General features: G+C 47.2%; 1 protein-coding gene and 1 pseudogene across 15 annotated transcripts in view; one reads left to right on the top strand and one right to left on the bottom strand.

The window, feature by feature from the left end:
• The window catches only part of Sugp2 (SURP and G-patch domain containing 2), a 29,479-nt gene that overhangs the window by 2,659 nt on the left and 13,454 nt on the right, over nucleotides 1-13,366 (top strand). For all 15 annotated transcript variants that reach the window (XM_050127615.1, XM_050127623.1, XM_050127621.1 and 12 more), the window contains exons 3-4: nucleotides 3,797-5,362; nucleotides 10,458-10,578. In XM_050127615.1, the coding sequence (XP_049983572.1) occupies nucleotides 3,797-5,362; nucleotides 10,458-10,578 (1,687 nt within the window). The remainder of the gene's footprint in view (nucleotides 1-3,796; nucleotides 5,363-10,457; nucleotides 10,579-13,366) is intronic.
• Nucleotides 1,073-2,598, bottom strand: LOC126491776 (60S acidic ribosomal protein P1-like; annotated as a pseudogene).

The following is a 13,366-nucleotide window of genomic DNA, read 5'->3' as shown; positions in this document are numbered from 1 at the left end:
CCAATCTCACAGGGTGAGAGTCTGAGGGTGGCATTTCCCACTATGTTCCTATCTAGGTTGCCTTGGCACCCACCTTCCTCCAGTGTGTGTGTATATATGCATGGGGGTGGTGTGGTGGGTATGTGTGTGTTGTTTTCCAACACTTAGGGAAACCCAGGGCCAGAAATGTGCTAAAGAAGAGCTCTGCCACTGACCATCTCCTTCCTTCAGTAATGGCAGTGCCGCGTGTACATAGTAGGTACTTGGTTCATGTATTTGCCCAGGAGTGGGGATATTTGTGTTTTCTTCATTATTCTGCTTCTTAGTACCTGTCTCTTTTCTTGCCCTTTTTGGCAGCGGGGGGAGGCGGGGGTATTGTGTGCATGTGTTCACATTTTTATGTGTTCGTGTGGGGGTACACAAGCATGTGTATGGTGACCAAAGGTTGACATCTGGTGTCTTAATCACTTTCCACATTGTTTTGCTTTCTAAATATCTTGTTTTTAATCACATGTTTGTGGGTCCGTGTGGGTATGTACACCTAAAGGACACGTGAGTCACTCTGAGTGTCAGAGAGAGCATCAGCTTTCCTGAGCTGGAGTTGCAGACAGTTGTCAGCTGCATAATATGGGTTCTGGGAACTGAACTCAGGTCCTCTGCAAAAGCAGCCACTGAGCCATCTCTCCAGCCTTGCCTTGCTTTTTGAGACACTTGGAACTTACTGATATGGCTAGATTAGCTAGCCAGTGGGCCCCAGATCCAGCCTCCCCAGCCCAGCCTCAGTCTTTATAGATTAGTACTGCCGTGTTAATGTGGGTCCTGGGGCATGAACTTGTATTGATATGTTAATATGGGTCCCGGAACACAACTCAGTGTTTGCTTGTGCAACAAGTGCTTTGCTCCCATCTCCCTAGCTACTCCCCGCCACAGTCTCATTCTTTAACCCAGACTGGCATCAAACTCACTGTGTGGCCCAGGCTAACCTTGAGCTCTGAGTTCTCCCTCATCTCCCAAATGCTGGCCTTCTGGGTGTTTGTTACCAGACCTGGGTCCCTTTTTGTCAGATTTTTTTTTTTTTGTTATAGATTTTGTTTAAAAATCCAGCTGTGAGAAAGCTGCCAAGGCCTGCTACTGCTAAAGATGGCTTCTGTAGGCAGCTTCTTGCAGTATTTCTGTGTGCAAGAGGAACTACAACAATGTCTATGCAACCCTTCCATTCTGGATGACACTCCACTCTCTACCGTAGCCCCACTTAGTGTGACTTCTTCTACTCCTACCTGCTCTGTCTCTGGCTCAGCCCCAGAGACAGAGTTAATGGCCCCCCAGACCTTTCTGCCACTTGGGATCAGGGACTATGTTGTCTCTTGCTCAACTGTGGTGGGTGTGGCACAGGCTGCTGCCTCCCAGTGGAAGTGTGAGATGTGAAGTCCTCCAGAAGGCAGTGAAAGTGGCAGCCTCTGTTGGTGGAGACTGCTTGTTTGTTCCTGCCACTCAGACTTGAAATAACCACACAGAAACTATATTAATTGCAATACTGCCTAGCTGATAGCTTAAGCATATTTCTAGCTAGCTCTTTTTTAAAATAGGTCATCCTTTTATTAGACATGTTATCAAAATGCTTAGTCAAAAAGACCAAAGCCCATGCTGTCATCAGACTCCTTGGATTCGTCTTTGCTTTCACTTTTCTTCTACTCAGCTGGGACAGCAGCAGTGGAAAGGGCAGGACCACCTGCTGGTGCCGCTCCAGCTGCTGGAGCAGGCCCACCAGCCCCTAGTAACAGATAAGGCTCCCAATGTTGACACTGACCGGGGCCTTTGCAAACAAGCCAGGCCAGAAAGGTTCAACATTGACACCAGCTGCTTTAATGCGGGCATTGATCTTATCCTCCTTGACCATCACCTCTTCATTGTGGAGGATGAAGGTGGAGTAGATGCAGGCGAGCTCAGAGATGAAGGCCTTGTTACAGACTGGTGGCACGGTGCTAGTCACTGGATGAAGTGAGGGCCTCACCCCAACACAGCCTTAGCTTCTTCAGAAGGACCAAGCACCTTGGTGGCAGCAGAGGAAAAGCCTATCTAGCTCTTATATCCTAAACTAACCCATCCTCATTAATCTGTGCATTACCATGAGGTTGTAGCCTACTGGCAAAATTTTGGTGGGCTCCAGTGGAGGCGTCTGTCTCCTATAGCGGCTACATGCTTCTCCCTGATTTCCACCTACTTTCTCTATATATATCTCTTCCAGTCTGGCTATGTTCTGTTAAGCCATTGGCCGAAAGCAGCTTCTTTATTAACCAATAAAAGCAACACATATACAGAAGGACTTCCCACACCAAGCCTCTATAAAACTTCTGAGACAGAAGTGGAGACCCTGAAGTGGGCTGGGCGTGGCAAAAGATCCAGGCTGCATAGAAACCAAGCCCCTTCTCTAAGGGTAGGTGGTGTGATGGTGGAGGTGGTGGCTGATAATGAGTTTGGGAGTCTGTGTCTAATGATAATGTGTGCCTGTGGGGTCACCCACTGTTCTGCCTTGGCTGATGACCACAAGGGCAAGCACACACCTGGTGCTTACAGAACTGTCTTGTTAAGTGTGATCACCCCTCACTGCCCATAGGACATGGGCACTATATAGTGCAACCTTGGAAGATGCTTTCCCTTTGTATGTAATGGCATGGTGGTGTCTGCATTTTGTGTGTGTGTGTGTGTCCCCCCCCCCCATGCAGCTAAGCTCTGTGAGCATTGTGGCTGCAGTGCTCCATGCTGTTGTATAAGGGAGAATGCTGGAAAGGCACATAGGGAGTGCAGGTGCAAATTTTCCAGGTACTTTTACTCTTACTTGGTTGAATGCCTGGCTGCAGTTCTCAGTGGGTCAGTGTGGCCTGGCCAGTAGAGAGTTAGAGGTGGCACTACACATACTTTCTTTATTGTTCTGTGTGTGTGTGTGTGTGGTGCTGCCTGTGTGCATAGTGTGTACAGGTGTCTTCCCTAGGCACTCACTTTTCACTTTACTGAAGCTGGGTCTCCTGCTTGTTGAAATAAGAGCGGCGGCGGGGCTGCGTCCCCAACACCCCGGCCGCTTGGCTAGCTCATGCCCGAAATAACAACACACAAACTGTATTCATTTAACTGCTTGACCCATTTCTATCTAGCCTCTTCTAGGCTAATTCTCACATATTAATTTAGCCCATTTCTAATCATCTGTGTAAGCACCCCAAAGTGCGCTTACCCGGGAAGATTCTAGCCTCCGTCCATCCTGGGAGAGTGTAGCATGGCAAGCATGGCGTCTCTGCTCCAGAGCAGAGCTGTCGAGTCTCTCTGGGAGCAGAGCAGAGTCTGACCTCACTTCCTCTTCCGCCCAGCATCCTATTCTGTTTATTCCACCCACCTATGTGCTAAGCTATGAGGCCAAGCAGTGTGTTTATTACTTAACCAATGAAATCAACAGATTGATATATGACACTCCCACATCACCTGCTGAACTTGGAGTCACCAATTTCAGCCTCTGTAGCTGATCAGCTTGCCTTTGGGATCCCGTGTCTCCACCTCCTAAGCATGGATGGGGGTTATAGGCAAGCATGCCTGCTTGCTTTTCCTATGGGTTCTGGGGCTCTGGTCTCATGTCCTCATACTTGCATGTCAAGCACTTTATTCTCTGAGCCATCCTGATGCCTCTTTACCCATTTTAAACAGTGTTGCCAGCAGACTGAGTTTGCCCCTCACACTTGGGAGTATAAAGTACTTGTGTTGACTGGTGTGTGGGCTATTCCTGTGCAGCCCATGCTCTAAAGTGCCCTCTGTTTGTGACCATCTATTTCAGATCTCATAAGGACAGGCTCAAGAGCCAGAGCAGATGTCTATGAGGACGTTCACAGTGACAGTAGGTTCTCTGCCAGTGGATCTGGTGTGTACTCATTAGACTTGGGGAGAGAGGGCATGAGAGGTGACATGTTTGCGGGACCCTCCTTCAGATCCAGCAACCAGTCCGTCGGTGAGGACAGCTATCTTCGCAAAGAATGTGGTCGGGATCTGGAAGTGGCCCACACTGACTCCCGAGACCAGAGTTTTAGCCACCGGAAACTGGGACATTTTTCTTCTCAGGACTGGAAGCTTGCACTCCGTGGCTCTTGGGAGCAAGACTTGGGCCACCCAGTTTCTCAAGAATCCTCCTGGTCACAGGAGTATGGTTTTGGGTCTTCAGTGTTGGGGGACTTGGCCTCCTCCAGGCGGTTGGAGAAGGAGAGTCGGGATTATGACCTGAACCATCGTGGGGAGATAGACTCTGTGTCTAGAGGCAGTGGGCAAGTCCTGGCCAGAGGCCGGTCTCTAAACATGGCTGACCAGGAAGTCACTCTCCTAGGAAAGGGGGACACTCAAGGTCTGCTTGCAGCAAAGGGTATCGGGAAGCTTATCACGCTGAAAAGCATGACCACGAAGAAAATGCCTGTTGTCAGTCGTCTTGCTTCCAAACCTCAGGGCACTAACCAAATCCAGAAAGCCACCTCAAGTCCTGATGTGACCCTTGGAACAAATCCAGGGCTGGATGAAATCCAGTTCGCTGCTCTGAAGATCCCTTTGGGCCTGGACCTGAGGACCCTCAGCTTTCCCAGAAGGAAGCTGGGCTTTGATGCCATGGACAAGGCAGATGTGTTCTCAAGGTTTGGCATAGAGATCATCAAGTGGGCAGGGTTCCACACCATCAAGGATGACCTCAAGTTCTCCCAGCTCTTCCAGACTCTCTTTGAATTGGAAACTGAGACCTGTGCCAAGATGCTGGCCTCCTTCAAATGCTCCTTGAAACCAGAGCACAGAGATTTCTGCTTTTTTACTATCAAGTTTTTAAAGCACTCTGCTCTGAAGACACCCCGAGTCGATAATGAGTTTTTAAACATGCTTTTAGACAAAGGTGCTGTGAAGACCAAAAACTGCTTCTTCGAGATCATCAAGCCCTTCGACAAGTACATCATGCGGCTCCAGGACAGGCTACTGAAGGGCGTCACACCCTTGCTCATGGCCTGTAATGCCTATGAGCTGAGCATCAAGATGAAGACCCTCACTAGCCCACTGGACCTGGCTGTGGCCCTGGAGACCACCAACTCTCTGTGTAGGAAGTCCCTGGCACTCTTAGGCCAGACCTTCTCCTTGGCCTCCTCCTTCAGGCAGGAGAAGATCTTAGAAGCTGTGGGCCTCCAGGACATTGCTCCATCTCCTGCTTCCTTCCCAAACTTTGAGGACTCCACTTTGTTTGGAAGGGAATACATAGACCACCTGAAGGCCTGGCTCATCGCCAGCGGCTATCCTCTCCAGGTCAAGAAGGCTGTGCCTGCAGAGCCCCGAGAACAGAAAACCACATCTCAGCCCTGGGCTGCAAGCACTCTGAGCCAAGGTAAAGATTTTCTTTCTTTCTTTCTTTTTTTTAACATCATCATCACTGCCAAATTACAGTATTTATATTCATTGTGTGTGTGTGTATGTATGTGTGTGGGTGTATACGTGAGTACCAGGGCATGTGTGTACGAAGGCTAGAAGACAGCCTCAGTTGTTTCTCAGGAAGACTGTCCACCACCTTTGAGACAGGGTCTCACTGAACCTGAAGTTCACTAGTTAGGCTAGACAGGATGACCATCAAGGCCTGGGGATCCCCTCGCTCCACCTTCCTAGTTGTAGTGTGTGCATGCATCATCCATCATAGGTGGCATTTTATATCAGACCTGAGATCAAACACAGGTCCTCGTTGTTGCAAGGTAACAGATGTTGTCCATCTAGACCATCTCTTTGATATTTAAAAAATATAATTATATATATATGTATTTTAACATTTGTATGTATACATAGTTACACATATACATACGTACATATGCCTGAGTATGTACACTATATACATACAGGAACTGGTAGAGGTCAGATGAAGGTGCCCGGTTCCTTGGAGCTGGAGTTATATATAGCAGTTATGTGCTGCACAACATGGGTGCTGGGAACAGAACTTGTGTTCTTTTTTTTTTTTAATATTTATTTATTATGTATACAATATTCTGTCTGTATGCCTGAAGGCCAGAAGAGGGCGCCAGACCTCTTTACAGATGGTTGTGAGCCACCGTGTGGTTGCTGGGAATTGAACTCAGGACCTTTGGAAGAGCAGGCAATGCTCTTAACCACTGAGCCATCTCTCCAGCCCCAGAACTTGTGTTCTTTGCAAGAGCAGCATGTGTTCTTTATTGCTAAGCCATCACTCCAGCTCCTCTCTTTGAGGTTTTTATATACTTTTTTAAAAATGCTGAGACTTGAAGTCAAGGACCCAATATTTGCCCTTGGTTTTGAGGCAGAGTCTCCTGCGTAGCTCAGACTGACCTTGAACTTCTGATTTTTCTGCCTCCACTGTTGAGTGCCAAGATGACAGGTGTGTACCACCTCCCCTGCTTTCTGAGGTTCTGGATGGAGCCTAGGGCTTTGTTCATGCTAGATGAGTACAGTACCCGCTGAATCAGATGGAAAACTGGCTGGCCCTCACTAGGAACAATGCACTACCCCCTTTCACCATAGGATCAAGGCTAGGATGCCATGTTCTGAAGTACCATGTCACTGAAGGCAGGGAAAACAGGACATCAAGACTTAGTCATCCTGTGCCCAGGGTGTGGGAAAGGTGGTTAGAATACTGAGGGCTGTCAAGGACCAGCCAAGTCTTTCCAGCTGGTGCTGGTGCTGGTGCTGGTGCCTCTCACCTGATTCAGAGTCATCAAAAGCTCTGGTGTTGGCCAGAGGAAGAGATGGAAACTACTTGGTTTCCCTCTCCCTTCCTCCTTTGCTCCCAGCTGCATGCTGTCACACCCAATCTTCCTAGGCATCAGAAGACATGGCACCCATCTTTTCTCTCCTCTGACATTACCTCTAGCCCAGGGAATGTCAGCCCTGCCCTCCCCTTTATGGAGCCCTCATTGTACCAGGCAGTAGATGTCCCAACACAGATGAGTGGCCATGACCACTTCTAAGAAGAAATTTTTCCAGTGCAGTCTGAATGCATTTCTCTTCCCATTCCCTAATGCTAAAGGGGAAATGAAGGTAGCAAGAACCAGGTACTATGGGTAGAGGAGGAAGGGTCTAAGACCTTGGGATCCCCTCTCCAGGCAGGGACCCAGGTACTGCAACAACAGACACACTAACCTGAGGGTGTTTCTACCTGCCATGCTCTCTTTTTAGGTTGGTTTTGGTTTGTTGTTGTTTTGGGTTTTTCAAGACAGGATTTCTCTGTCTAGCCCTGACTGTCTTACAGTTCTCTTTGTAGACCAGGCTGGCCTGGAATGCAGAGATCCACCTGCCTCTGCCTCCCCTGATTAAAGGTGTGTGCCACCACTACCTGCATGATTTTTTTGGGTTTTTTTTTTTAGTCCTTTTATGTGGCCCCAAATGACCTGGAACTTGTTGTGTAACCAGGTGGTCTCAAATTCAGAGATCCACCTGCCTCTGTGCTGGATTTAAAGGTGTGCACAGGCTCCACCCAGAAAGATTTAAGTTTTTATTTGTACATGTCCATAAGTTTGAGTATATGAGAACAGAAGCCAGAAGCTGGTATCAGATCATTGAACTGGGGTTACAGGTATGTGAGGAGATCGGCTTGTTGCTTGGGTGCTGGGATCTGAACTCCAGTCCTCATGAGTACCAGCAAGCACTGCTAACTTCTGTAGCCCCTCATTTGTCTTTCTTTTTTTTTTTAAAAAAAAAAGATGGGGTCTTGGAGCCGGGTAGCGGTGGCACACGCCTTTAATCCCAGCACTCAGAAGACAAGAGGCAGGTGATCTGTGAGTTTGAGGCCAGCCTAGTCTACAAGAGACAGGCTCCAAAACCCTGCCTCGAAAAAAAAAAATGTGGTCTTGATATGTAGTCTAGGCTAACTAGCCTTAAGTTTTCAATTCCCTACGTCAGCTTCCCCATATGCTGGGAGGCATAGTGTCACTACTTATCTGAGTTTCTGTAGCTCTCACTACATCAAGTAACCCACCATGTGTAAATTACCCTGCTTTGTCAGCAGGGGCTTTCACTGCTTTGTAGTAAAGGTTTCTGAAGCAGAGCTGGACATGTGTCTTTGGCAGCCTCTGTACACTGAGTACACAGTTGTGTGACCAGCCATAGACCGCGGCCCGCTAGAATTGCCTGGCTGCTTTAGCTAGTGTACCCCATTCCTACAACAAACACGCAATGCTCTTTGACCTTGGCATGGTGGGACAGGCCTGTCACCCTAGCCTGGGAGCCAAGAGAGACAGGATGGCTACAAGCTTGAGGCTAGCCTGGGTACTGCATGGCAAGAGCTTGACTCAAAAAACAAGAGGGGATACTGGAGAGATGGCTCAGCAGTTAAGAGCACTGGCTGCTCACATGGCTGCTCACAACTGTAACTCCATGGGTATCAGATATACAAGTAGTCCCCAGACACACACGTAGACGTAAAATAAACCTAAATTCAGTCCCTATGACCCACATGGTAGAGGAGAAGACAGACACCCTCAAGCTTTCTTCTAACTGCCACCAGCTCCATGATAGGCATGCTTGCTTTCACAGATCAGTAAATTTTTTTATTTGATTGGGTTGGGATTTTTGTTTGCTTGGTTTTTGTTTTTGTTTTAGAGCCACAGTTTCCTTGTGTAGCTCTGGCTCTCCTAGAACTTGCTTTATAGACCAGTCTGGCCTCTAACTCACTGAGATTCACCTGCCTTTGCTTTCCCAGTGTTGGGATTAAAAGTGTGTGCCACCACTGCCCAGCCCTTGTTTTTTTTTTTTTTTTTTTAATCCTCTGCAGCTTCTGTTTTATCATAGGCAGGGACAACATTTTATCCTACATTTACCTATGTTAATTTTTCCACTCTATCATAATCTCTTACTATATTTATTAAAAAACCCTCGATAATCAAAATTCTATTTAAACTAACACTATTATTGTATAAAATCATTGCTTCAGTTAAACAGTACCGCTTTAGAGGAAATCATCTTTATAATAATCTACAGGTAAAAATGCCCAGTAGAACGTATATTTCCAGGAGATGACCATATTTCATTAAAGGCACTGGAGCGCTCCCTATGCCCATTCACACTATGCCCAGACACCAGAGAAAAATAGTGGCGGCAAACATGCAAAGACATAACAGCAGCAAGAAACATTCTGGGGCCAAAGCTCTCGGGAACGTTGTCTATCCGAGATTTACCCATCAGGGTTTTGTTTCCTGGTGGGCCAATCCTCTGAAGTCAATTCCCATCTGCTACTCCTCTGACATGGCCACCAGCACCAGCCTATCTCCAGGTTCAATGAATGAAATGGTCTCAAGGAGTAAAGGTGAAGAGTGACAGGATAAGACACCCAGCATCCTTTGGCCTCCCCATTTAGGCACATATGAACACGTACCAGATATATTTACATGCACATAGATAGTGCTGCACACGACAAACCCAGCTTATCTGTGGGTATTGGGATTGTCATAGTTGTACAGTAAGCGCTCTCAACTACTGAGCCATCTTTTCAGCCCCATCGATGGTGTTTGGCTTTGGGTGTTTTGTGTGTGTGTTTACATATGTATGAGTGTATTATATGAGTATGTGGTATATAAGGGAATGTACAGGCCAGAGGAGGACATTAGCTGTCCTGTCTATCACTCTCCATCTTATTCCCTTGAGACAGCGTCTTTCACAGAACCTGGAATTAGGCTGCTGGCCAGCAAGCTCCAGCCATCCTCCAGTTGCCACCTCCTGTAGCACTGGAGTTAGACACTCATTGTTACACGTAGCTCTTTATTTGGGTGTTGGGGATCTGAACTTGGGTCCTCATGCGTACACAGCTATTGAGCCATCTCTGTGACCCCAGGGTTTGTTGTTGTTTGTTTTGAAACAGTCTAACTATGTTGTCCAGGCTGTTTGGAAATACTTGGGGTCAGACAGTCCTCCTGCTTGACCTCCTGAGAAGCTGTGGCCACAGGGACACAATGGCACCTCTGTCTCTTGCTACGTCTCATTTGCACCTGTTTTCTGGGTTAATACTCAAGCCGTCAGGCTTAAAGCAGCCTGTATAAGCGGGTCATTGCTTACCCAGCTCCTTCCTGAGCTTCCACCTCACTCCGTGTACAACCAAGGGACTCACTACTCATGGCTGGAGCAGGACATCTTTCAGCAGGACTTTTTGGTTTGTCGAGGCAGGGTTTCTCTGTAGCTTTGGGGCCTGTCCTGGAACTAGCTCTTATAGACCAGGCTGGGCCGTGAACTCACAGAGATCCTCCTGCCTCTGCCTCCTGAGTGCTGGGATTAAAGGTGTGCACCATCACCACCCAACTCAGAAGGACATTTTCTATTTCACCCAGGTTTCCATCTTTTCAACACCAGTGTCCCGTGATTGAAGGTTCCAGTTGCTGATGGCTTGGGTTTTATGCTGCCCTCTCGTTCACTGTCCTGGTCTCCAGGCCTGAGTGGTCCACCAGTTTTTACAACATCCATTCTGTGTATTGCAGCTGTCCCCCAGCGGGCGGATCACAGGGTGGTGGACACCATTGACCAGCTTGTCATGCGTGTCATCCAAGGCAGGCTGTCACCCAGGGAGAGAACACTACTTCTGCAGGACCCTGCTTACTGGTAGGCATGCTTATTTTGTCTTTTTTTTTTTTTTAATGACATGTTCTTATTTAAAGAAAATATATGTTTTGCCTACCTGTATATCTGTATACCATGTTCATGCCGTGTCTAAAGAGGCCAGAGAGGGGTGTCAGATACTCAGGAACTGGAGTTAGGAAGTTTGAACTGCCATTTTGAACTGGGTGCTGTTAATTGAAACTGGGTCCTCTAGAAACACCAAGTACAGCTGAGATATCTCTCCAGCCTCTATTTTATTTTTTGTTTGGTTTGGTTTTGATTTGGTTTGTTTGTTTGTTTTCTGAGACAGGGTTTCTCTGTAGCTTTGGAGCCTGTCCTGAAACTAGCTCTTATAGACCAGGCTGGCCTCGAACTCACAGAGATCCGCCTGCCTCTGCCTCCTGAGTGCTGGGATTAAAGGCGTGAACCAACACCACCCAGCCTTTTTACTTATTTTTTAATTGTAGCAGTTGGGGTCTTACATTGTGGCCCAACCTCTGCTCAGACTTCTGGGCTGAGGGGTTCCTTCTGCCCCAGCCCTGGTTGCTCAGTGGTATTTTGAACATTCTGTGACTCCACACTGGCTGTATGTGAGCTGCTCTGTGACCATTCTTGCTTTACATTGTGCATATAATCTGTTTACATATAGAAGCATTGTGCTTACATGATACGCAGCTGAAGTGAGCTGGAGCAGAAATCAAATGTGGGGCTTCAGCTTCAGCCAGTGTTAAGCAGGGGAGGAGGCCACATGGCCTTAGATTCGTGAGGAAAGCTGAGACCGCTTGGTAAGAAGGCACCCAGGTATAGGGACCTAGGGGTGACTTTACTGGAGGGATGTGGTCTTAAGAGGACTGCCTCTGCCACATGGACACTGGGCATCGCCTAGCAGCTGATGATCACCACCAGAAGATTGGAAATAGGCATTGATTGAGAAAGCTAAGATTTGAGGGGAACCACTGTGAAGGAGAGGTACCCATCTTGACGGACAGAGTAACGAGAGAGGAGATTTAGTGTAGGATATGCGTGCATAGTGGGTACTCTCAAGTGGAGACAGCACCAGAACCATGAGACAGGAACTGCTATTAATGGCCCAGAACCTAGTTAGGGTACAGTTCACTTAGTGACCTCTCTGGGCCTACATGCAGGGACATACCTGATACATGCTTAGCCTCTGGCTTCTCCTAGCTGTGGAGGGAGATTCCACAATCCCTTTCTTGTATTCTTGACTCTAAAACCAGAACCATGTGGCTGAAACTGCCAAGTTTTTGTGCTTGCTGGAACTGAAATATGGCTCCTTGGTTCAAATACATTTTCATCAGCTTTCTTTTTTCAGTGGTGTCCTCCCCTGCTTAAACCTTTATTTAATTCTTTTTCATAAGTTGATTTCCTCACAGCCTAAATGTAGCTGTCCTAGAACTTACTCTGTAAACTAGACTGGCTTCAAACTCAGAGATCTCCTGGCCTCTGCCTCCCCAGTGCTGGAATTAAAGGTGAGCAATATTACAACTGACCCTAACTTTTCTTTAATTTTGTTTTACAAGTTGGAAGCTTAGTTGAGTGGGGTCTGACCCTTAGTTCATCATTCCCTTTAAACTTTTTCTGTTTTGTTTTGGTATTTTGAGACAGGGTTCTTCTGTAGTTCTTGGGACCTGTGGATCTGTCCTAGAACTAGCTCTGTAGACCAGGCTGGCCTCGAACTCACAGAGATCCACCTGCCACTGCCTCCTGAGTGCTGGGATTAAAAACATGTGTCACTACCGCCCGGTCTTTTAAACTTTTATCTCCTTGAATGCAGGACTTAGCGCCATTGTACTTCTTGGTGCTCCTTTTCCTCAAACTGTCGAGTTTGCATGTTCCATTACAGAGCTGCATGAGAGTGAGCACCAATAACCACAGGACGCAGTCATAGCCTCTGCCAAAGCCATTAATCCAAAACTCCTCAATTCAGCCTCTGGTAGATTTTTTGACAAGAGCAGAAGGCAGCCACATTTTTCACCAAAATATCACAGGCGCAATCTCTGGGCCACTTAATAATAATCTTCCCCTCTGAAACTTCTTGAGCCAGACCATCCTACATCTGTCTTCAATGCTTCTACTAGTCTGTCTCATTAAGTCCTGCTTAAAACATTCAATTGCTTTCCTAATCTAAGGTCCCAAAGTCCCTTTCCTACCAATAAGCAGCATAATCAGACCATCATATCAATACCCTACTCCTGCTGCCAGCTTCTGTCTTAGTCAGTGTTTTATTGCTGTGAAGAGACACCATGACCATCCCAACACTTTTTTCATTGTGGTTGTTTTGGTTTTTTGTTTTTCGAGACAAGGTTTCTTCTTTGTACCTTTGGAACCTGTCCTGGAACTTGCTCTGTAGACCAGGCTGTCCTCAAACTCAAAGAGATCCACCTGTCTCTGCCTCCCGAATGTTCAGATTAAAGAGATGCGCCACCACTGCCTGGCTGACCACACTAACTCTTATAAAAGAAAACACTTAATTGGGGCTGGCTTAAAGCTTCAGGGATTTAGTCTAGTCCATTGTCATGATGGCAGGAAGCATGGCAGTGTGTGGGCAGACATGATGCTGGAGAAGGAGCTGAGAGTTATCCACAGGCAACAGGCAGAAATTGCCACGGAATCTGCCTCGAGATTTTGGTTTTATTTTGTTTTTTGTTTTTTAATTATTTATTTATTATATATACAATATTCTGTCTGTGTGTATGCCTGATGGCCAGAAGAGGGCCCCAGACCCCATTACAGATGATCGTGAGCCACCGTGTGGTTGCTGGGAATTGAA

Source organism: Alexandromys fortis, unplaced genomic scaffold (genome assembly GCF_014885135.2).
Source record: "Alexandromys fortis isolate MF-2015 unplaced genomic scaffold, M_Fortis_MF-2015_v1.1 scaffold_284, whole genome shotgun sequence".
NCBI lineage: Eukaryota > Metazoa > Chordata > Mammalia > Rodentia > Cricetidae > Alexandromys > Alexandromys fortis.
Note: the sequence above shows the minus strand (reverse complement) of the source record. Positions and strands in the feature narration are given on the sequence as shown.